General features: G+C 42.0%; 1 protein-coding gene across 1 annotated transcript; it reads left to right on the plus strand.

Annotated features, from left to right (window-relative positions):
• The first annotated feature begins 3,441 nt into the window (after positions 1-3,441).
• On the plus strand, positions 3,442-6,306 carry LOC147904351 (uncharacterized). Its single transcript, XM_087391260.1, has 3 exons — positions 3,442-3,574; positions 4,173-4,302; positions 5,127-6,306. Exons 1-3 carry the CDS (start codon positions 3,442-3,444, stop codon positions 6,304-6,306), a joined length of 1,443 nt encoding a protein of 480 aa, XP_087247386.1.
• The last annotated feature ends 19,684 nt before the right edge of the window (positions 6,307-25,990 follow it).

Below are 25,990 nucleotides of genomic sequence, written 5' to 3' on the forward strand. Positions count from 1 at the left end.
CAATTTAGAAACATGTTGTGTGTCTTCAATAGGTGTCAAAGATAATGGCAACTACATATATTGCAAGACACAATAGAGGTACATGGTAAACCTTGTATGATGGGAAAAAGGTTTACTACTCGTAACAACCATATGGATAGGAATCCCACACCAATGGATAGATTGAGTGTCAAATTACAATTGTAACTTGCAACATAGAGTAGAGGAGTATGCATTTTGTAGACAAGAGACAAAGCAATAGATCTATAAGTAAGTTCTGCAAATGTAGAACTTGGCTCATTTCCTTTATGAACTATATACTCTAGAGCCCACTCTAGGATGCATATTCCAATATGGATTGTACGATGAAACATGGATGAAGTAGTTTATGCAATTAAGATTAATGATCTAGATAGCATGGCAAGTCTCAATGCTAATTTTTAGAGGATAATGCAAAAGAAGAAAATGAGGGCACCAAGAAGAGAGTTTGAGATTCTATATAGTAGCAATCTAATGAGAATTCTAGCTAGGATAAGGAAATTTCTTAGGTCACAGTCAGATAGAAATAGGACATTCTTAATAGATTCCAACAAGCTATTCAAACAATACAACAAGAAATCCATTTTAGGGTCTCAAGGAAACAAACAAGGTATAAAAAGAACACCTCTAACTCTGATTGCAAAGAATTCATGCACTTGAAAATGCCAATAAGCATTAGCTAGACAACGATGGCTATGTTTGAGCCATTCATGGTGGAGGATAACTTCAAGGATAGTTCAAGTAAAGCAAATGGCTCAAAGTTATGATGTATACTTTGGTGGACTATTTTTTATATGGGTAGCATATACATATCCTATTGGGGTCCCTAAATGTCCGAGTCTAATTTGGGATGTGCACCCTCTCGGCCTTCTGCATCTTTGTTTCTACTTGTCATAGTGCCTTTGAGGAATCCATGTACACATACATATACATAACAAATAAAGAAAGCAATGGGGCATATGATAGTCTCAATCTACCCTAATTCTTAAAAAAGGTGTGCTAGCTTCAAAATGTTTTCTAAAAATGGGAAGAAAAAATTGTCAAAGTACCTCCAACGTACTCCTTGATATAGGTGTCAAAACTATAGTCTATAATTTAATGTATCAATCTTTCAATGTTCATGACTTTTCAATGGTTATATCAAATCTTTTTCTTAAATCGATATTACAAAAGTTACTATAACATTTTTCCTTTTTGCAAAAAAGAATCAATACTCCTTTGAAAAGGTGAATCTTGTTTGTGTTATACGTAATTTTTGATTGTTGACAAAAAAGAATCTTTAAAAAGAACTTATTTGGAAAAAGCCCAAACAACCAAATCCCTAAACCCTTTCAAAAGTACACAAATATTCAAACATGGGTTGTGAGCTATTAGTGAATTGTTAGAACACATGAGCTAGTCTTACAATTGTATGGAGTGTAAGATTAGAATTGCTTCTTGAAATTGGAATCCTAGTCTTATGTTGGTGTAATGATTAATCATTTGAATAATTTCTCTATGGATTCTTTCTTGTAGAGGTACCATTGAGTAAGAACATTGAGTTTTTTGCAAGAAGAAACAAGCCGAAAGTTTGCTTTAAAAAAAAGAAGAAGATGCTATTGCAAGAACAAATACCAACGTAGGATTTCTAAGAGATTGATAGGGTCATTTGTTTTATGAGGAAGGGAAGGAAAGAAGCTAGAAAGGGGAGCAGGTACAAGGCATGGAGAAGATGGTCAAAGAATGTGGTGGCAAGTTGAAAGAGTCCAAGGATGTTAAGTGGATGAGGGGTGGATGTTGAAAGGCACGAGAGTCACATGGAAGGATTAGAATGAGATGGGATGTTAGTGTGTTAAAACACTAGGGAAAATAGGGTCTCAAAAGGAAAGGGGGCGTGGGGCAAGGGGAGGAGTATTCATTGTGTATCACGTGGAGCCTGCATTTATATATATATATATATATATATACAGAGAGAGAGAGAGAGAGAGAGAGAGAGAGAACAATGATTAGAGGGGGAGGAAATGACAAAGTAATGGATTTATATTTCAACTGATGATTTAAATCGGTTTAATTGATTTTTAAAAAGGAAAATCTTGAAACAATTGCTCGATCATGGATTTTTTCTTTGATGAGTGATGGATTGATCGCTTTCCATATAATAACATGGCTCCATGTAATAAATATTACTTGTTTTTTGTGTAGAATGCAAAGAATTATAGACAACTATTTGTATAATCTACTAAGCAATATACTTTTAAAGGGTTTTATTAACTCCATGCAAGAAGTTAATAGAAGTTGCTATTGTACAATTAAATCTTTAGAGGATGTTGATCTTGCCCCTTTTTTTCTAGAGTGCGGGATAGGGACACGTGAAGCCTTGGGCTGGTAGCTTTATAAACTCCTAATATAGTAGGTTCATTAATGGAAGGAGATTTTTTAATCTAGGAGATTTATGGGCGATTCATGCACAAAAGGGGGGTTAAGTAAAGTGCTTACCTAATACAATTATGATATGTTATATACGGACAGTCCTTTAAACGTCAAAGTTATAACATGCATACATGGGAAAAAATATAAACTTTAAATATGAAAGTAGATTAAAATGCATGATTGCTTGCACGTATCAAATGGCTTTTTAGAGTGACTCCTCGAGGAAGTTTGAAGTTAAGGGTTTGAAGTTAAGGGTCTCATTATCGTGCATTGCAAACTAGCTTTACATTGTACCTCTCATGGACTTGTTCTACACAAATTATTTGCATCTTCTTTCCTGAGCTTGTGGAATTCTTTAACATGTAAAAAATATTATTCATCTTATTTCCTAAGCTTGTTGACACATATATATGTAGATTATGCATCTCCTTTCCTAAGCTAATATTGAGACTTAGAGTGGACTCATGAAAGCTTAGTCGTTTTGTGGGCAGAGGGATTGGGGGTGTGCACAATGGAAGATGTTTGGGTGAAGAAAATTAGGCTTGAGCTTGAGCCAATGTGGACTCATGAGAGGGATTGGGGGTGTGCACAATGGAAGATGTTTGGGTGAAGAAAATTAGGCTTGAGCTTGAGCCAATGTGGACTCATGAAAAAGTAGCTGAGTTGAGGAGAGGGGAATGGGGTGTGCAGAATGGAATATGTTTGAGTGAAGAAAATTGGGCTTGAGCTTGAGCCAAAGCTACACTTATTTGGCTACACTTAGAGAGTGGGCGTGAGTGAGAGAGAGAGAGAGAGAGGGGGGGGGGAAGAGGGAAGTCCTTTTGGACCCCAATGTGTGTGTTGTGTGAGGGGGGGCAAGAGAGGCGGCCATGTATGCGTGACTTGTTGCTGAGCAGCCGCCCCGTCTTGCTCCTAAGACCACATTTTGACCCCCTCCAACACGCCTTCAAAAACACCACCCATCCCCTCCGAGCTCCTCCTCCATCCTTTGCCTTCTGCTCCTCTCATCACACCATGGGCCGTGCCCCTTGCTGCGAGAAAGACTCCGTGAAACGTGGCCCCTGGACCCCCGAGGAGGACGCCAAACTCCTCGCCTGCATCGCCCAACATGGTACCGGCAGCTGGCGCACCCTCCCTAAAAAAGCAGGTGCCGTTCAATTTTCAACGCGTTCTTCATATGAAAAACGTCTGTGAACGTCGCTCATGTGCGATCTCCTTCTGTTCGTTTCTTAATGTTCATGCATGAAGTAGCATTTCGTTGCCGCATTTTGCAACATTGCCCGGTGTCTAGCGGGCTTTGCCCTACAGGTGCCTGTATACATGCTCGTATTTCTGTTGGTGTGATTATATCAGCGCAACGGTTTAAGCTTGTCTATGGATCCTTTATATATTTGCAATTGCTTGCTTTTCGTTGGTCTAATGTCTGCGCGACGGGGCAAGCTTGCCTGTAGTTGCTTATATATACATGCTTAAGCAGTCTACTAACGTCTGCTCAACGAGACAGAAATCTAATATTCCTTCAACCTAGACTAATCTCCATGCCATTTTAAACCAGATATGTGCTTGCTGAAGAACGCTACCATAAATTCTTTTGCTAGCTATTTGAGAGAGTGTAGTAAAATGCAAACCTCTCTGTAACCAATGTTATCTCTCGCAAAGTCCGTCCATACCTTACATAGCGTGTGCCTTGTTAGCATCTTCATTCGGATGTTACTCGCTGAAGTAGTTGGAATTCTGCCTTGCAGGATTGCAACGGTGTGGGAAGAGTTGCCGACTGCGCTGGACGAACTATTTGCGGCCCGACCTCAAACACGGACGCTTCAGCGACCAGGAGGAGCAGCTAATTGTGAGGCTACACGCTGCGCTCGGGAGCAGGTATATTGCTGTATTGTAGAAGATCTACCTATCCCTCTATGTCATCGGAAAGTGATGTCGCTCTTTGGTCGGCATTTCCCAGTCGATATTCTTGGTAATCTGAGTGCGCTCGCGCTAGTTTTAATTAGACGGAATAGGGGAAAAAGCATCTGGTGACCAGCTCGAAACCTGCCATATGGAGAGCTTGTGGATGAGGCAAAGGTGACGGAAGGCTGACCCGTGCAGCTCAGCAGGTCGCCTAGGTCACGACTCACATGGATGAAGCATGGATGATCCGAGCATGCGAAATGGTGGACGATTCATTTTTTGCTGAAGTCAGCGAGCTGTTTGGTGGTGATGGTGGCGCTAGAGACCGTATTGATATACAATGCTTACCCTCTCTGAATCTTCCTTATTTAAGCTCTGATGAAGAGCTACCAACTCCAGCTGTAGCAATTCCTGCATCAACAATCCTTAATTTCAACCCCTCGTCAGCTATCTCATCCTCTCTCATCAGCTTTTCTAGTTACTTTACGTGATTCAGATTGTTACAATTCGTGCAAACCACTTGCAGTCTGTTAGGATCTGCTTTCGATCGACTAGCTCCCTCGATTCCAGTTCTTCAAAAGCTGAGCGACAACTGATTCAACATTGCTGACACCGCTCGGGAAGCCTCAAAATTGCTTAGCACGCAGCCAGAAATTACGTAATGGTGTAGTTCAATTTCTTGATCATATATGCCTAGCATATGGCTCTCTGTGTGTGCATAGCACGCTGAGGTTGAGAGTTTACAATTTGCGATTTGCATGCAAGCATGTCTCTCACTGAGAAATTCATGTCTGCAGGTGGTCTCTCATTGCTGCGCAACTACCAGGCCGCACCGACAACGATGTGAAGAACTACTGGAACACGAGGTTGAAGAAGAAGCTTTGCGAGATGGGTATCGATCCTATCACCCACAAGCCCATCTCTCAGCTTCTTGCTGATCTAGCCGGCAGCATAGCCTTGCCTAAAGGAAGCGAGATCGCAGAAGCCACCCTTGGATGCTTCAAGGACGACATGCTGAATGTGCTGATGCGAAAACGCAACGATCATTCCGCCTCGCCCGGAATGTCGTTTGCTCCTCTGATTCCCCCTCAACAGTCTTGGGAGATGCCCGTTAACTTGACATCTTCGAACGGCAGCGAAGTCCAAAAGCTCGAGTACGACCTGAACGGGCGTTCGAGAGGAGGAGAACCTGATACTTTCGCGCAAAAGATGAAAGGAGATTTATCAACACCTTATATGCAATCGAGGCAAGTGCCTCTTGCATCGTTCATAAGCGCTCCATGCGGTCCAGTCAGTGGCGTGCGGTCAGCTACGGGTGCTCTTGCTCGCAGCATGGTATCCGTGCAAGGCCAGCAGGGGGTCTTTAATTCCTGCGGATTCGCGCCTCAATCAGATCACCAGCTTGTATTCAATAACGATCAGATCTCAAATTCCATGCTAGACATGCTTTTGGAGCCCGCCAGTTCACCTCACGATGAGAAATCAGTCCCCGAATTGAACCTGATGAACGACGCCATTAACAGATCGAGGGCGCCTTTGGCCACTACAGCAGGGTTTCTTACCACCACGTCGACAGTCAGCAACGACGAGATGCAACAAATGATCACGCAACGCTCTAAGGAATTGACAGCCTCCGATCATCGCGTGTCAACAGAATCGATCTCCGCCAGGCAGCATATCTATATGTCATTGTTGCAGCAACAGGAAGCCCGCAAGGATGTAGTTCAGAGACCCTCAGCGATCTTAGCCATGAAGGGAAAATTAGCAGCTGCTGGTACAACAACAACTGCAGGAGACGCGGGATTTCATAGCACGAGGTCAGAAACGACGGCATGGAGCCCAAGCTGCAGCGGTAGCAACTCAGCAAGCAGCACAAGCCTCATTCCGGCAACGGATCAGGCTTCATCCCTAGATGGAGTACTGAGCTCCGATGCTCTTTTGTGGGATCTCTCAGAGCTTGGTTCCATGGTGTCGTGAAAATCCTAGTGTGATCGGTCCAGCTTCAGATGACAATAGATTTGAAGAAATTATAGCAGCTCAATTTTACAATCTTCATGTATATACCATACACGCTCTTATTGTAAACCATCGACTCTAAAACGACTGTCTATGATTGCTCTTTTGCTTCTAGTTTAGCTCATGAATTGATCCGCAAACATTGCCATCACCTGTCTCGAGCGATTCATACTTATGTTTTTACTGTCTGACGTTTCAGTCTTTTCCGTCTCTTGCAACCTCATCGATTCATTGCTAGAGTACATTGAAATAGCCAATTCCTTGGGCACTTCAGTCTTTTCCATCTCTTGTCACCTTATCGATTCATAACTAGCCAATTCCTTTTTTTTTGCGTGAAAAAATAAAATTTATTAACTGTTAAAAAGGAAAAAAAAACAGCTATAAACCTGAAGTTACATGACACCCTTGAGGCCTAATACCGCAGGGAGTAACACAGGATGAGAATGACTGAAGTAATCAAGTACATTCCAAGGTATAAACTTGAAAAATGCGAAAGAAATCCGAAGGTGGCCTCAAACCATGAAAAACATTGGCATTGCGAAACTTCCAGATCTCTCTAGAAGCACACCACAAATGATACTCCAGAGAAAGAACTGTAAATCTGAGAGGCGCCCTTTATCACCCAAGAGAGCAAATTTCCACCGAAGATCCACATGAATTGAGCTTTGCCAAGCCACCTACGGAGTCTCCCCCACAACCCCCGAGACACAATACATTGCTAGAATAAATGGAAATGCGTCTCCAAAGCAACATGGCAAAATGGACAGAGAGGAGAGAAAGGTTGCCATTTACATAATCTATCCTTCGTAGAGAGTTTCCCAACAATTACCCTCCACATAAAAAAATTCAAGCGCATAGAAGGTGAAGCTTTTTATAAGGCATCAAATAATTCTCAAGCCCACACAGCATTTGATTACAGAGATGAAGATTCAAGGGAAATGGATTCGAGGTTTGATGGTCTTACAACTAGAAAACGCAAGACACTATTTACAAAAAGAAAGTATGTGAGTGTGAAGAGGCGAAGAATCATGGCATCAATTCCAGAACCAAAGAGACATGTAATGTTATCCGAAGAGAATATGGAAAGGATGCTTATGTGAGTTTGTTGCAAGAGACTTTGCATTAGAAAAGTTGGAAAAGATGATTGTGCAGCCATATGCCTTGGTATTTGGAGTAAGACAGCGCCTAATAGACATAATTATCTTCTTCAAGAGTTTTCATGCTTTCTTCATCAAGGCACTGATCAAGATTTGAGCACAAGACATTGTAAACCTAGATTGAAACCCATGGTTAATGGGAGACCCATTTGCAATTGAGGATATCAATTGTTAACTGGACTATCACATGGCACATATTGGACCATCTGGGCAGAGGTGAAAGAAAAAGTGGTTCATACAATTCATGGAAATACCTACAAGCTTAAATGCCATGGAAGCACTATAAATTCAACCGCAACATTAAAGCAAGTTCTCGAAGACCATGCATTACCACAGCCTCATCTTCAACAAACAATGCTAGATGGACGTGTTGAATGTCAACAACATCTTGACAAAGAAGGTCGTCCTAGAAATTGTCAATAAAACTTTACAAGACAGAGACGAGAGCATGATTTCACGGTCAACCTTGTACAAAATTTGGCGTAGAGATTTTTTCCATGTCAAGACACCATCAAAGCAAAGGATGTCAAAATGTAAGACATGTGATGAATTAAAAAATGCCATTGAACATAGTAAATGTGAGCAGCGATGAGGAAGATATATTAAATGGCGATCAATCCATTTATGTCATGTGCAGGATGCTCGAAAGTTGTATGCTTCTTGGAGAGAGGAAGCTATTTCACATGTCGATAAGTCCATGTGCATCACCATTGATGGCATGGACCAGAATACAACAACTTTGCCACGATATAGATGTATCCCACCAGCATTGGAGGGTAAACATGGACTAAAAACACACTTGTGTGGAGTATTAGTACATGGATACCGAATCTTTTGTGATGTATGGATTGATAGTTTGCATGACCATGATAGTAACCAGGTTGTTACATCAATCATGAAAGCAATAAGAAAGGTCAGAGATGCTCGTGGATGTTTACCAAACACATTGCGAATACAAGCTGATAATTGTTGGAGAGAGAATAAGAATAAATATATATTTGCTTTATGCTCTATGCTGGTTGGTTTGAAAATATTTGAAGAAGTGGAAGTTGGCTTTCTTCTTGTCAGCCATACACATGAAGACATCGATCAAATCTTCAATGTTATCTCTAGTGAGTTGAAGTCAATGGATGTTTTGACAATGGAGGATATGCTATTTTGAATTGGGAAAAAAATTGGAGGGTCTCACAAGGAAGAATCAGAAGTGGCAGAGGATGGTAGATTGGAGAGCATTCATAGAGCCACATTTACAAATAGGAGATGATGCCCTAATAGGACACACAAATCCACACTACTTTTGGTTTCACATGCATAACAATATTCCAGTGATGCAATGGAAGCACTACTCACTAGATGGAGATCATTTATGGAGTGAGTCATATGATTTATTACAACGAATAATTCCATTGGAGGAAACTAGATTTGTTCTCGCAAAAAACAAATCACTTGGCATAGATGAAATGAAAGGCTTGAAAGCCTTCATTAAACATCTTCAAAGTATGATGCAAAAATATCCTGAGCAATCAACTAAGAATTTGGAGACAATTAAATCAAGTGAAGCACTTATCCAATCTTATTCTTCATTTTTCTTTCCTCTAAAACAATAAAATATGACATAACCCCAGTTACATACGGTGCAAAATTTGATATTTTTGACATCACCAATGCAACTGAAGTGGGCCAAAACCCCTAATAAAGACTTTTGAAACACCAAAAATTGGCCCCCAGGGGCGCGAAAAAGACCAAAAAGAGAGTTGCTTCCACACTCTCATACTCCATACAACTTACTCATTAGGGAAAAAGAGAGCTCATTTGGGGCCTTTTAGCCAAGAAACAAAATAGCCCTCCACCAATCAAAGGAGGGCCAAAGTAACATTGAAAATTTTAGAAAAAGGAAAACAAAAAGAAATGCGATCGAGTTTGCATTCAATGAGGACACTTGAGCTACTTTTTTATATCTGACGTACGGTGCAAATTTTGGTATTTCTGACATCACCGGCGCATCTAAAGCCCATCAGAATGACTTTTAAAACATAAAAATTGCGCCCTTGGAGGCCCGAAAAAGACAAAAAAGCCACATGTACAAATGAAAGCAATTTGACAGGTTGGACCGGGTCTTGTCAAATTGCTTTCATTTGTACAAGTGGCTTTTTTGGCCGTTTTTGAGCCTTTAAGGGCCCGTTTTTGGCATTTCAAAAGCCTTTTTCGAGGGTTTTGGCCTGCTCTAGACACGCCAATGATGTCAAAAATACCAAATTCTGCACCGTAGTTCAGATATAAAAAGGTAGCTCAAGTGTCCTCATTGAATGCAAACTCAACCGCATTTCTTTTGTTTTCTTTTCTCTAAAATTTTCAACGTTACGTTGGCCTTCCTTTGATTGGTGGAGGGTTATTTTCTTTCTTGGCTAAAAGGCCCCAAAATGAACTCTCTTTTTTCCTAATGAGTAAGTTGTATGGAGTATGAGAGTGTGGAAGTAGTGAGAGTGAGAATGGGAAGGGGGAACAATGTGAGAGTGAGCGACATAGAGAAGAAGCTAGTGCCCCCTCCATGTGGGAAGCAAGTAAAACCACCTAAGGAGGGCCATAGGTCAAGCCTATTGTAGATGATAAGATCATGCATCCTGCCCAAATCAAGGAGCACGTGTCCATATGGTATAACAGGCCCGTGTCGATTCGATGAGATCCTGGTCATACCTGCTCCGTCTAGGTCCATGTTTGGTAGCATGATAGAGTCGTCTCAGAAGTCTGAGAGTGGTGCCTAGCATGTGCTCGTCCTAGCGTTGAAGTCCCCAACAAGGAGAACTTCCCCGTGAGCTGATAGGTCTGGGATATCTTGATGTAAGGGTGCATATGGCAATGTCTCACCCTCCTCTCATGCAACTCTGGCAAAGTGGGATGTGTCTGGCGGGAAGTAGCATATTGCTATGAAAAGGTCACGAGTCGCTATGCTGGAATGTATTTTTTCATTGGCATTAAATGACAATGCCTAGATTTGAACCTTTCCTTTCCTTTTCTTTCTGTAAAGGAAGAAATAATACACAAAAAACAATCATGAAAGAGAAGAGTACGAAAGCTCTACTATTGTTCTACCTTTTGTTTTCATGCTTTCTCCTTGTTTGTAGGCTTCTCTTTGTCTCCTCAATCCAATCCCTTTCGAATGTTGCTTCTCCAAACTCCTCCTTTTACTAATTAGTTTTCTTAAAATGGTATGTTTCCTCTCTTTTATAGGGCCAAGACACGAAACACCTCCTCTTCTGAGCGGGATTATCCGGTGCCATGACACATCATTTCCAGGTAAGAACGTGCTTCCTCTCTTTTCCTATTTTTCTTTTCATGATTGCATTGGCCTGCAGTTAGTGCCTTAAGTGCTAGCTACTGCAGTGGTGGGCATAGGAACTCTTTTCGTCTCTTTCCTTCTCTCTTTTCCTCTATTTTCCTTCTCTCTTTTCCTCTCTTCTTCTCTTCTCTTTTTTCCTCTCTTTTCCCCTCTCTTTTCTTCTCTCTTTTTCTCTCTTTCGTTCTCTTTTTCTTCTCTCTTTTCCGCTCTTTTCCTCTCTTTTTCTTCTCTGTTTTTCTATGTTTTCCCCTCTTTTGCTTCTCTCTTTTCCTTCTTTATTTTCCTCTCTTTCCTTCTCTCTTTTCCTCTCTTTTCCTTCCTCTTCTCTCCCCTCTCCTATTTCCTCTCTTTTCTCCTATCTCTTCTCTTATTTCCTCTCTTTCCCTCTGTTCTCTTCTCTCTTTTCCTCTCTTTTCCTTCCCTCTCTCGTTGATAATATACGATGAAGTCTTAAGTAAATTATATTTTCATAGTTTTAGTAAATTGAATTTGAGTTTCAAGTAATAAATTATCTTTTAAGTAAAGTGTAAGTATTGCCTTTAAAGCTCAGGGGGGTCACTCATCATATGTAACCCTATCACGTGAGTTCAACAGAAGGATTTTTTTAACTTCTAAAATTTACAGAAATAAATATACATAAGGGACTATTTAAAATAGTTTTGGAAAAAATTTATAGATTTGTATAGAAAAGGGGTACATTTTATTAATGAATTCTTTTACAGATAAGGGACTTTAAATATAGGCCTTGAATGCACGTGATATAGAGGGTTTATACATAGTGACCCCCCCGAGCTTTAAAGTAAATTGTATTTCTGCTTCTTACCCACTCTTGTGTTTGTTTTCATGTTTGTGCCTATTTTTGTCCAATCCCTCCAAATTAGACATGCTAGCACGTCGCACGTCTAGAGAGTACGGAGCCCCTCGTAGGAGGAGACATCATGATTTGTACTCTCCAAAGGACTTTTCTTCCACTGAGCTGACTCCTAAGGGGCCTACCCCTACGACTACCCTTGGGTGGACTCCCCATGGGCCAAATCCTCTCGAGCTTATCTCTGCGACTACCCCTTAGGGAACTCCTTTGCTTTAGCCCATGGCTTCGTCAAGAGTCCCAACAAGTTTGTTGCATCCATGAGCGACGTGGAGGCAACGAGGTTCTTCTCTCTGTTGTCCCAAAGGACCTTAGCTATTCCCTCTGCTACACCCCTCGAGGGTAGATCAGGGCCATCAATGACTTTATCTAGTCGACAGCCGTCTCTTGTAGCCCCTTCGATCGAGGGGTCATCACCTGGGCATACCCATCGTAGGTCCAGAAAGAGTAGTAAGGGTCGAGGCTATTGTGGTGGCGTGAGGGAAGTAGATGAGTTTGCACACTCACATCGTTACAGGTCTCCACTGCGTATGAGATGCATACACAATAGGTAGGGAGGTTTGAGTGGTTTTGAGGTTGAGAGAGAAATTTGTAATAGATTGTTTGGTTTTGTTTTCTTGTGAAAAATTATTGGGTGGCCAATAGGCTAGGAGAGTTTGAGTTTGAGAGAAATGTGCGACAATAGGTTGTGAGAGTTTGAGGTAAAGAGAAAAATTTGTGGGAAAAAAGCATTAATGCAAAAAATGATTTTTTGAAGTTGTTGCGTATGCAACAGGTTTTTGAGAAAAAAATTGAATTTGAAAAAAATATTCAAATTTATAAAAACTTGATTCTTAGAAGTTCTTGCATACGCAATAGGTTGTAAATGAACTCACCTCTTGCAACATTTTGAAAATTTTGAGAATCCTGCAATAGGTTGATGAGAGGAGAGAAGCATGGAGTGTGAAAGAATGAACTTTGAATGAAAGAGAGAGTGAAGAATGTTCTACTTATAGTGAACCTAAAAGAACTAAAAGAACCTAAAAAACTAAAAAAAGCTGACTTGCCCGAAAAGCTACTCATTTCCTATAAAACTCTACTTCTCCTCATTCTCTCTCACAACTCTTCTTGAGCTCCTCCACCACCTCCCCACCCAGGTACTCCCTCTCTCTCCTCCTGCTTCCCATCCCCTCTCCTCCTGCTCCCCTTCTTCCCCTCTCCTCTCGCTTCCCCCTCCCCTCTCCTCCCTTCCCCTCCCCTCCCTTCCCTCTCCTCCTACTTCCCCCTCCCCTCTCCTCCCTTCCCCTCTCCTCCCGCTTCCCCCACCCCTCTTCTCCTGCATCCTCTCCCTCCCTCCCCTTCCCCTTCGGTCCTTTTTTTTTGTCTCTTTTTTTTGGAACAGGGAGGCTGGGAGCGGAGAGATGGAAGGGCTTTTTTTTAAAAAGGAGCCGGGAGGTAGGGACCGGTTTTGGGGAGGAGAGGTAGAGGCGGGGAGGTGGAGGAGAGGATGGAGGTGGTAGGCGAGAGGCAGGAGGGGAAGGCGATGGCATGAGGGGGGAGATGAAGGAGGAGGCGAAGGCGAGGAGGGGAAGGCGAAGGCAGGGAGGGGAGGGGGGACAGGGGAGGCAAAGGCGGGGAGGCAGGGAGGGAGGCGGGGAAGCAGGGAGGGAGGTGGGGGACGGGGAGGGGGATAGGGGAGCGGGAGGGAGGCAGGGAAGCAGGGAGGGAGGCGGGGGACGGGGAGGGGGATGGGGGAGCGGGGAGGCAGCAGGGAGGAGGGGGGATTAACCCCCCCTAACCTATTGTGCGCACAACAGGCGGCCCTTGCGGCCCGCCTATTGCGCGCGCAACAGGTTAGGGGGAGGGTTAATCCCCTCCCCTAAGGCCCCTGTTGCGTGTGCAACAGGAGTCCCGCAAGGGCCTTAAGGGAGGGGATTAACCCCTCCCTTGCCTCCAAAAAAATAAATTAATTAAAATTTAAATAATTTAAATAAATAAAATAAAATAAAATAAATATTTTAAATTAAATAAATTAAAAAAATAAATTAAATTATATTAAATTTAAATTAAAAATTAAAATTAAATAAATAAAAAAAAGCAAAATTTTTTTAAAAATTTGAAAAAAATTAAAATTTAAATAAATAAAACAAATTTTTTAAATAAAATGAAATAAAATAAATTAATTAAAAAAATAACATTAATTAATTAAAAAATAAAATAAATTATATTATATTTAAATAAAAAATAAAAAATTAGAATTAAAAAAAAATTAAAATTAAAATTTAAATATATAGATATATAAATAAATTAAATTAAATTAAAAATAAATAAATAAAATTTTAGAAAATTTAAATTAAAAATTTTTATCTATATTTATAAAATACTTTAAACTAAATTATTTTTGTAAAAAAATATTAGATAAAAAAATAATATCTAGAAATATAAAAAAATATTTTTAAAATATATTTGAACTTTTTAATTTTTAATATTTAAATATTTAATTAGTAATTTATAGAAGTTGTGTGCAAAGGGAAGAATGACGATGTGGTCTACAAGTTATGAGTTACGCCCAAGCAGTTCTTGAAGTCCTTACCAGATTCAATTGAGGGATCCCAAGAATTACTTAGTGCCTTGGAAGCATTGAAGAAAATGTGGGATGCATTTCCAAGTGGTGGTGTTTTACCTTCAGCAGTAGCAGCAGTAAGTACGCCATCTATAACATGTAGCCATCAAGTTGTACCGCCAATATCTGTGGCGATAACTACGGTATCTCCGGCAAGAGTAACTACAAAATCTGCAGTTGTAACTACAGTATCTCCAACTGTACCTACACCATCGACTGCTGCAGCTACAAAAACAAGGAGTGATTGTGGAAAGTGCAGGTTATTTAAAACCACGTGAAAAATTGGATAGTGATGATCAGGAGGATCCGCAAGAAGAAGATACAAGTCTCGCAGACTTTTCTATAAGTGTGGCAGACTTACATCCTCCAGAGGATGAGGGATACATTTGGGGATTTTCACAATTCAGCGTGGCCACAATGCTTATTGATCGAGCTTCGTTGTTCACAAATCAAAGAAAGCTAGAAAAGACATTTGCACACAAATTGTATGAAGATACAAGGAAAACAAGAACTCCAATTGCCACTAATATCACTCTTCATCCTATGGCATTTAAGAGACTTCAAGAAGATGATCCTACATTGCCTAACGTCACATTTCAAAAGCGCATGGACTTTCTTGATGCTTTTGAGAACTTTGGAAGAAGTGACTTTGTTCATGAAGAGGCTTTGTACCAAAGCCGATATGGCCCGACTGACATCGAGAAGAGATACATGTTGGCAAAGAATAGATTCTTGGAAAGATGCAAGTTTGAGCCCATTGATGGGCAACACTTTTGTGAAGATTGCAGGATCGCCCTTGATGAGGGAACAAAAGGAAACTTGTCACAGATTGAGTGGATGGAAAATTTTCAATGGGTCATTTGTCATGTATGCATATTTAATGATGACTCGAAGTACATTCTAGAATTAGAAAGGCTGAATTCTACTCCATTTAGGTTGAAAAAAAGCTCTTCTTTTTTTGAGATCCTGATAAAGGCAAGGGAGTTATGGATGGGCTGTGGAAAGCCACAAACAGTGAAGGGCAGGAGACTTACATCTGAGTACATGGCAAAGAGGACTCGGTTCTATAGATGCTTGAAAGGTGTTGTAAGCAATACGCAAGGTGTACCAAGTAATAAGGTTGAGGCAAAGGATTTGAACATCGCTGTTGCAAGATACAAGGATGACATTACTTGCATTGTCTTCCACGAGGACTCAGTGTTTCAGAGCATCATGGATGTTTGCCAAGCATATGAAATAGGAAAGATATACTTTGAGGCACCAGAGCACACTGCAACTCTGAGCACCGATGTCTATTGTTTGGTGGAGAGCATTAAGGTTTGTTCCAGATGCAATAACAGAAGAAGTATGCAAGTTTTGAACTTCTCAAGTTTTGGACTTCTATGTAAAGCGAATGTCTAATAAAAAGTTAACTACGTTTTTGATTTCTTTACTCTCATTATTGTGTATAAAGATTGTTTATGAGGTCCATTTTATACTTAATGGTGTATTTTAAACTTTATGTCAATGTATTTTTATAGTTAAGGGTGTTTTTTAATACCAAGTGAGGTGTATATGTACACCAGTTACACATAAACGGATTTAATATGTACACTACCTTTCTAAGGGGTTTATGTACATCACCTTTCTAAAAGAAATGGTCATAAAGGTGTGCACACCACTTATACATAAAGTTGTTTATTTACACCACCTTTTTAAGAGAATTGGTCATCTATTGATGTTCTTAGGTGATAGTAGCTCAACTCATAAGAAGTTATGAAGATGTTTATGTAGACCACCTTTGTAAGAGATTTGGTTATGCATTGATGTTCTTAGTACATAATCACCAAATCTTTTGGTTTGAGTTGTCAAATCTAGTTCAAAAAACAACATTAATAGTATATTCAAAATTTTTGGACTGTTTTTTAGTCCATTTCTCAAATTGGACTTTATACAAGTCCAAAAATTTTTAATAGTGTGCTCCAAAGACTCAACTCTTCTTCACACCAAGCTGCCAGTGCATGGAACAATCCCCAATCTATCAGTGTGCCTGCTGCCGGCGTTGTTGATTCACCAACATATTCAAGAGTGCAAACATAAAGGATATGATCATGATGACCGTGCAAATAGCTTGAGCATCACCTTCACAATCTTCTAGTTCTCTTAAAACGGGGCTGCAATCTCTTCTAACAGAGTTCTTCAAGGCATCTTCTTTATCAAATCAAAAAACACATGCCTATACTAGGCATAACATGCAATCCAAGTACACCCGAGACCATTTAGTAAGGTGGGATGAATCCAATACCAAACGTACCCGGCGTCTCCACCAAAAGGATGTGATATGAAGTTGGGGGTAATAAACTTCATGCACCTCTTAACTTCCTGCTGCTTTCGAACTGAGTGATGGAGATATTTATCCACTTGGAAAGGGACATTAAAAAGAAGCTTTTATACCAAGAGACCACACCATACTATCCTCCCTTATATGAGAATGAAGATGGTAACATCCCAAGTGATGTTGTACTCAAGCATAGGGAGAAGGAAAGGATCAGTAGAGGCCATAATCTTAGCAAGCTGGTCTACACCAAAGAGCAGAGCGATATGTTGTTGAAAGAAGAATTTGCGGCTCAACATGACATGGACTGATATATATTGAGGAGTTTGAAGGGGCTGATTGGGTCAGATGGGTAGGTTCCGAGGAAACATTGCACCTCCTTCATAGACACCTTTACACTTAGCTCAAAACACTCTCCATACTGTCATAAGACATAGAAAACCATAACTTTCAGTAGAGACATGATATAAAATATTCAAACACATATTCAGATGAGCCTTGAAATGGGGTTCACTCTAATATAAGTTCATAAGAAACAAACAAGCGGTCGGAAAGATATGGGCAGTTTACTGGACGGGGGTAAAAACTATCTCAAAAAGAAATAGTCACACACAGAGAGTCATAGATTTTTTGTGTAAAATCTTATACAATAATTGAAGACATAGGATGATGCTCCTTGAAGGAATCTTCGTGCTGATATAAGCTTCGTCCAAATTAGACAATGGAGTAAAACGTTATGAGAAAAATACTGACAAGGGGTCAAACTGTCATGAAAAACACCTACTCCTTCTACTGGTGCCAACTTGGGAGAATAATACCTCCATGCTTAAACTTCATCAACGATCCAAGTCCCCTAAAGGTCGCCTAGGAGGGAAAGGAGAGCTCCCTTTGTGGCTTGGGAAATAGATAAACCATGTATGCACAATGAGCAGCCGAATAGACAACACTTCTGAGTACTTTGGAAGAGAAAGCAATGGAAAAAAGGGAAGAGATATCCTAAAGTGACCTTCATTACCAATAGAGTGAGACTCCACTCTAATGCAACTCAAAATGCTACAACCACAAGGGAGAAGAAGAGGTTTCATACATACAAGAGGGAGCGGAAGCTCCAAGACTACTCATAGAGAGGGAATGAACTAAAGAGAGATGTACTCAAGAGTCTACATAAGAGAATATCTACAATAGGGAGAGAAGCCTCATGGTAGAGGCTTGAGGAGACTAGAGCTACAGCAACATGAGGCCTAATGCTGGAAGAGATAATGAACAAGGGAGAGGAGGGCTCCTTTTATAGAGATTTTGTCGCCCTCCTTCACTCATTTATAATTGCTACCTATAGATTGCTTTCCCCATCAATCACATAAGCCCGTATGTTACCATCCATGTCCTTTTTGGCTATTCTTGCCATGTATGAATGATAAATACCTTGGTGTGAGTTGAGAGTTATTTGTGTATGGGATATTATGGGGTTTTTAGAAAATAGGAAGAGTGAGTCATAGAAATAGGTAGGTTCATGTTCATGTGTTTCAATAATATAAGAGAGATCACATGCCAAGTGTGTGGAAGGCATTTGGAGGAGTGTGGAGTCAAGAGAAATCCTTCTAGAATTCCTATGTGGAATAAGGAGGATGTGGACATATGGAAAAGAGAGGGTCCCTATGGGCTCCATGTGGGAGACTCTTGACTTTCTCAATATTTTAAGAGTCTTGAGCATCTTTTGATGGGACACATGGCATGAGTAGCCAAAAAGGACATCGATGGTGACATACGGGCTTATGTGATTGATGGGAAAAGGAATCTACAGGCAGCGGTTGTAAATTAGTGAGGGACGGTGACAAAATCTCTATAAAAGGAGCCCTCCTCTCCTATTTCCCAAGCCACAAAGGGGGCTCTTCCTTCCCTCCTAGGCAACCTCTATGGGACTTGGATCATTGATGAAGTCTAAGCATGGAGGTAGTATTCTTCCAAGTCAGCACTAGTAGAAGGAGTAGGTGTTTTTCATGATAGTTTGACCCCCTATCAATATTGTGCTCATAACATTTCGCTCGGTGGTCCGATTTGGACGAAAATTATATCAGCGCGAAGCTCTCTTCAAGGAGCATCATCTCTTCACTTCTTGCTGCTTTCAAACTGAGTGATAGAGATATTCATCACTAGGAAAGGGACATTAAAATGAAGCCTTTATACCAAGAGACCACACCATACTATCCTCCCATATATGAGAATTAAGATGGTAACATCCCAAGTGATGTCGTACTTCAAGCATAGGGAGAAGGAAAGGACCAACGGAGGCCATAATCTCAATAAGCCAATCTACGCCAAAGAGGAGTAATACATTGTTGAAAGAAGATCTTGTGGCTCAACATGACATGAATTGATATAAATCAAGGAGGTTGAAGGGGCTGATTGGGTTGGATGGGTAGGTTCCGGGGAAACATTGCACCTCCTTCATAGTAGACACCTTTAGACTTTGCTCAAAACACTCTTGAAACTGTCATAAAACATAGAGACCCATAACTTTTAGCAGACACATAATATAAAATAATTAAACCCATATTGAGATGTGCCTTGAAATGGGCTTCGCTTTGATATAAGTTTTGTAAGAAACAGAGAAGCAGTCGGAAAGATAATGGTAGTTTACTTGGCGGGGGTAAAAACTATCTGAAAAAGAAATAGTCACACACAGAGAGCCATAGATTTTTGATTTAACATCTAATACAATAACTGAAGATATAGGATTATCCTCCTTGAATAAAGATTTGTGTTGATATAAGTTTCATTCAAATCGGACCACTGAGCAAAAAGTTATGAGCAAAATATTGACAGGGGGTCAAACTGTCATTAAAAACACCTATTCCTTCTACTGGTGCTGACTTGGGAGAATACTACCTCCATGCTTAGACTTCATCAACAATCCAAGTCCCATAGAGGTTGCCTAAGAGGGAAGGAATAGATCTCTTTGTGGCTTGGGAAATAGATAAACCATGTATGCACAATGAGCGACCGAATAGACAACACTATTAAGCACTTTGGAAGAGAAAACAATGGAAAAAGGAAAGAGACACTCAAGAGAGAGAACCTGAAGTGACCTTCATTACCAATAGAGTGAGACTCCACTCCAATGCAAATCAAAATACTACAAACATAAGGGAGAAAAAGAGGTTTTATACATACAAGAGGGAGCGGAAGGTCCAAGACTACTCATAGAGAGATAATGAACTAGTGGACTCAAGAGGCTACATAAGAGAATATCTACAAGAGGGAGAGAAGGCTCATGGAAGAGGCTTGAGGAGACTAGAGCTACAGCAACATGAGGCCTAATGGTGTAAGATATTATGAACAAGGGAGAGGAGGGCTCCTTTTATAGAGACTTTGTCACCCTCATTCACCCATTGATAATTGCTGCCTGTAGATTCCTTTCCCCATCAATCACATAAGCCCATATGTGACCATCCATATCCTTTTTGGATACTCTTGCCATGTGTCCCATCAAAAGATGCTCAAGACTCTTAAAATATTGAGAAAGTCAAGAGTCTCCCCACATGGAGCCCATAGGGACCCTCTCTTTTCCATATGTCCACATCCTCCTTATTCCACATAGGAATTCTAGAAGGATTTCTCTTGAATCCACACTCCTCCACATGCCTTCCACACGCTTGGTATGTGGCCTCTCTAATATTATTGGAACACATGGACATGAGCCCAACTCTTTATATGACTCACTCTTCCTATTTTCTAAAAACCCCATAATATCCCATACACAAATAACTCACCCCATACCAAGGTATTTATCATTCATACACATGGTATTTATAATGATCCATTCCACTCATCGTCTAAATCCCATACAATATCTTAGAAAATAGAAATAAGTGAGAGTCGCTAGGCTATCACCTGATACTCAAACTCTTATCAAACATAGAGAAAAACAAGACCAATGCTAAATAAAAAATATCAAATTTTGACGTCACATCTTTCCCCCCCAGCAGATCCTCTCTAGTGATAGAGAGGGTCTGCTGGTCCTAAGGTGGTCGAGCATAGAATAATTTAAGGCGATACTCATTGGTGCTATTAACTAGAAAAGAAATCAATGCTTGAGGCTAGACACTAGGCATGGCAACGCTTGAGGGCCATGTAGGAAAAGGGAACGTGAGGGAAGAAGCATTAACATAGGTGGGGAAAAGGGATTAAGAGGGGTGGGATTGAAGAGGGGGTTTATGGCACAAGGGGGAAGGAAGAGGGGGAAGAGGAGCATGTACATGCTAGGAGGTGGAATGTAGAGATGGAGACATCAAGGGAAGAGAGTGATGCTTTTATTATAAAGGAAGGATGGGGGGGGAAATCAAAGTACTAGCTAGGTGGCTTTACAAGAATGAGCGTGTCCCATTAAGAAATAGCCCCCTCCTTTTATAGCCAAGAGAGGGGGTCTCTCCCAATAAATTCATCCTCCCACATGCATGGTGTGTGTGGAAGAGTCTCCCATGTGGGCTAGGTGGTTACGCACTCTAAATTGTGTGCGACAACCCTTTGCCTCATTTTTCCACATAAATCAACGGGCCCCATATCCCAAGTCTAAGATACTCCATTGGTCTCTTCCCAATTTTATAATACGTTTAAACATCTAGGAGGACAAGTGGAGGGTTGGCACAAGGAATCTTGCCACCTCATCCTACTTTCACATTATTTAACTTGCATTCTTGGACTTTCTACACCCCCCCCACATGGGCCTATCCTACATGGAGGGAATAATCCAATACAATATCCATCTCCACCTATTTTATATTACTTCTCCCATGGTCCTTGGGCCATATCTCACTAAATACAGGCATGGGACCGCCTAGGTGGAGGGGTGGTACATGGAAGACCCATGCCACCTTATCATTTTATATTATTACTACCATGGATTATGTACAACACACCTTATGGGTCCTCTTACGTGGAAGGGTGGCACATGGTCATGCCCTGCCACCTCAACCCTGGGCCTTATGCACACCATATTTTATTTTACTATTGCCACACATACAAGCACACACACATATTTATGCCTTTTACTTTGGTCAAGTTTATCCATAACAGTTCCCCCCCTAGGCAAGGAATGCACAGCATTTCCATGCCTGGGACCATCACGCACAAAGAAGGGCTTGAGATAATGCTTGTTGATCACCTTCTTGCCATATGGCTCATGCAGCTCTTGAACTTGTACAGATCCATTGCTACATTCCTTGATGACTTTGTATGGACCAGTCCACAGTGGCAGGAACTTCTTATCCATTTGGTGGTCCAATCTGTTATCAAAGCATAGCACAACATCCCCCTCAGCAAAGTGTCTTTCCCATCCCTTGCAAATTTTAGCATCCAAGCAGGCCTTTTGTCGATTCTTTTGAATCTCTATCTGATGTAGTACAAGGCATCGGGTTTCATCTAACTTCTCAAGTTGTACCAACCTAGCCTCCACATGTTCATCTTCTGTCATCCTCTATCCTTGTGCCAAAATCTCAAGGTCGGAATCTCTATCTCTAGGGGTAAAACTGCCTCAGTACCGTACACTAACTCAAAAGGAGTGTGACCTGTAGACGTTTTATGAGTGATGTTGTAAGCCCACACATCTTTAGTGACCTTTTGATCCCACTAGTTCTTGTTTCCTGTGGCCATTTTTTCCATGGATTTACAAAGGAGGCCATTGGTCCGCTCCATTTGTCCCATGGATGCTGGATAATAGATGTTAGAAGTGCGATGATCAATACACATGCGATACATGAGCAACTCCACTGCTTCATTTAAGAATGGACTTCCATGGTTAGATACTATTTCCATGGTGTCCCAAACCTTGTGCAGATACATTCAAATATGAAATTTGAAACTGCCTTACCATTTGCAGTGGGGAGGGCGATAGCTTCAGCCCACTTAGTGACATACTGAGTGGCTACCAAAAGATACTTCTTTTTGTGGGTAGTCATGGGTAGGGGCTCAACAAAATCTATTTCCCACTTTTGAAACGGATGGATGGACATCACTAGGTGATGTTGCCCAGGACGCAAATCCTTCCCACCAAAGAATTGGCATGGTTCACAAGTTTTGCAATACATAGTGACATCCTTGAACAAGGTCGGCCAATAGTACCCAACATGTAAAATCTTCTTAGCTGTGTAGTCACCGGCATAGTGGCCTCCACAAAATTCATCATGATAATGCTTCAATACCTTAGGTACTTCATTTGCATCAATGGCCCATCTTAGTACCCCATCCAGGCCTTGGCGGTATAACACCCCATCAAAGAGAGTGTAGTGCCTACTATCTCTACGGATTTTCTCTCTCATAGCTAGTACTTTCTGGAGGAAAGGAGAAAGCGGTTAGAAACCTGTAGATACAACCATACCATGGATCCCCAATTTCTATGGCCGCTACAAGGGTTACATCAAGCCACTCCTCTAAATCAATCAAAGCATTCTTCAAGTTGGAACAACCCCCTTTTTCAATTTTAAAAGAAAAATCATATTCTTGTAAAACTACCAACCATTTGGCCAACCAGCCCATGGGATTTGGTGATTGAAGAACCTACTTTGCAAGACCATTGCTACATATTATAATGAAGGACTTTCCAGCAACATAATGCTTAAATTTCTCAATGCAGAACACCAAAGAAAAAGATGCTTGTCAGCCTCAGAGTAGCGTCATTCAGTTTCGAGCAATTGTTAAGAAGCAAATCAAACGGGATACATGAACCGATCCTTCCCTTGCTGGAGAAGAATACCCGCCAGAGTGTGCTCACCAAACCTAGGATTGATATAGAAAGTCTTTGACCAATTAGGATTGCATAGAATGGGTTATGAAGCCAGAGCACTCTTGATTTGTACAAACTCGTGATCACAATCCTCATCCCAAGAGAAATCAACTCCATCTTTTAATAGCATAGTCATGGGTCATGTCAAAGCAGCATATTGATCAATGAAGTGGTGATAGTATCCTGCTACATTGACAAATGAGCATACATGACGTTTGGTTGTTGGTGGGGAGAGCTTGAGGATAGCTTCTACCTTCTCGGGGTCAGGCTTGACACCCTCAAATGAGACAATATGTCCCAGTTGTTAGGGGCAAAAGCAGCAACAGTAAAGAGGAGCTAGGGGGGGAGTCCTTAGATCATTAGTCCTTAGATTATTATTAATACGTTGTATCTAGTTTATTAATGAGATATGAAAAGACGGAAGTTCTAGGGGCAGGCGGAGAACTGAATAGGCACGGCAACCGTGAAGGAGTTATGTGTGCCGGTTAGATAAGAGAGAAGAGAGCGATCATTCAGAGAGATCAATTGAGGCTCATTGATGAGGATCGGAGCAAGGATCAGTGCTATGTATCAGAGAGTACGGTGTTGTACTGCTCGGAGAAATGTTATACAGAGATTCTATTGCATCTGCCTTATTGTTTTATCATGAATGATTCTGTCGATCACTGTTCTACTCTATGAATTTTCATACGCAGTTCTGAAGTACGATTACGCATGTAAATCTGTCGCAGTAGTGTGTTTCGAGTTAGTCTTCAGAGTAGAGAGGGCTAACACTTTGGCGACCACGGACGATTTCCATGTTCGTCGCGATGGATTCCCCCGGAGAGGTTGGATGCTCCCCATCTGTAACACTCTGATTCCTCGGTGCGAGGCCTAGCGCATGAATGACGCTGGGAGTGAGCCAGGGGGAACATCGCGCTCTCCGGAACGGCCTCGGGAGCCTGCAACTCCAGTATCGGCACGTACAACCCGCGAGGAACGGCATGACAGATATGTGGCTCAACGTGATCTTCTCTTCGGCTTCTTCACGGATAGTGAGAGTAGTAGCCGCTCTGACACACCTCCGCTGATCCCAGGAGAGGAAGGTCCAGTCGTTTCCGGTGTTCAGGAGGAAGGCGAATCCTCCGGACGCAGTAGCCCGTTCGATTTAACAGGTACTCCTCCGGAAGACGAAGCGTCACCGTTGCGGAATTCCCCACCACCGAGTCCCAGGAGACGGGAGGGTGGTGTGCCTGCAGGAAGCGGAGCCCCAGGTCCGTCACCAGATCCCGGTAGGGGAGGTGGAGGCGGTGGAGGCGGAGGCGGGGGTGGAGTTCCGGCGGTAAGCAGCGCGGCTATTCCACCACTGGTATCCAGGATGACGGTGAAGTACCCCAAGTTTTCGGGACGGGACAAGGAGGATGCGGATGCACATATACTGTCATTTGAGATGGCATGGATGGTGAATACGGCTCCACCAGTGCAGGCAACAGATCTTATGAAGATGGCGACTTTCATCCCGACACTGCAGAAGCAGGCGGCAGTATGGATCGCGCAATATGGAGCTACCCATTTTGCCACGTTTGATCTACTGCGGGATGCCTTTTTGCTCCGGTTTCGGGAGGACAAGACCCGTGTTCATGTCCTGGCCAAACTGGGGAAACTGGAACAGAAGAACCAAGAAGTGGAGGCATATGCGGCCAGGTTTCGGTCGTTGATCCGCCGCCTCGATGCAGCAACTACTCCAGCAGTCCCCATCCAAAATGCTTACTTCATGGAGGGGCTGAATAAAGGATTGAAAAGGTCCCTGGCATCGTTGGATCTGGAAGCTCTTTCATTGGAAGAAGTCGTCCAAGCAGCGGTGCGGGCGGAACAAGTCCTGTTTACTTCCAAGGGAAGGAAAGGAAAAGTGAAGTATGAGGAGGCTGAGGGAGACTCCGATACTGATACTGAGGAGGAGTCGGATCAGTCGGATGAGGAGGAGGACAAACGTTCCATGAGGCGGAAGGCTGGAAAAGCGGCAGGGAAGTTATTTCCGGAAGGATCTGCTGCCGGAGCCAAAAGCCGGGATAGTGGAATAGGGTCCTCTTCAAAAGTTCGCAAGGATACTTGGTGTAATCGGTGCCGGAATGCAGGACACTTAGCAGAGGAATGCGGTTTGAATGAGCGGTGGTGTGCGATTTGCCAAACAGCGACGCATACCACGGAGATCTGCCGCTATAACGCACGAATAGCCCCGACACCAGCGGTGGCGGCGGTAGTTGCGGCACCAGCCGTAGCACCAGCCGCGGTACCAGCCGCACCGGCGAAAAGACCTTGGCGGCCGAGAACGGCTGGAACAGGTGCAGATGAACCAGCAGGGGAACGGACGTTCCTATGTTTTTATTGCAATCAACCCGGACATCGAAAGGTAGATTGCGAATTATTCAAGCGCCACAAGGCGGAAAGGGAAGCAACCCGGGGATCCGGAGAAGGCAAGTCCGCACCAGCAGTGAACGCGGTTCTGATTATCGAATGCGATGATGACAGTCCGCAACAGGATAGCAAGGAGCCTAGTCCGCAGTCCGACGAAGTACCGGAAGTACCGGCGGGTGTCTCTGTTGAAGGCAA

The sequence above is a fragment of the Dipteris shenzhenensis genome, chromosome 2 (assembly GCF_047967505.1).
Source record: "Dipteris shenzhenensis isolate YYH24624 ecotype China chromosome 2, Dip_SZ_1.0, whole genome shotgun sequence".
In the NCBI taxonomy this organism is placed as follows: Eukaryota; Viridiplantae; Streptophyta; class Polypodiopsida; order Gleicheniales; family Dipteridaceae; genus Dipteris; species Dipteris shenzhenensis.

What these genes read in the sequence shown, in the direction of transcription:
- LOC147904351 (XM_087391260.1), top strand. Translation starts at nt 3,442, where the DNA reads ATGGGCCGTGCCCCTTGCTGCGAGAAAGACTCCGTGAAACGTGGCCCC. An exon ending in CACCCTCCCTAAAAAAGCAG is followed by an intron (nt 3,575 to 4,172) that starts GTGCCGTTCAAT and finishes TCTGCCTTGCAG; the next exon opens with GATTGCAACGGTGTGGGAAG. An exon ending in CACGCTGCGCTCGGGAGCAG is followed by an intron (nt 4,303 to 5,126) that starts GTATATTGCTGT and finishes TCATGTCTGCAG; the next exon opens with GTGGTCTCTCATTGCTGCGC.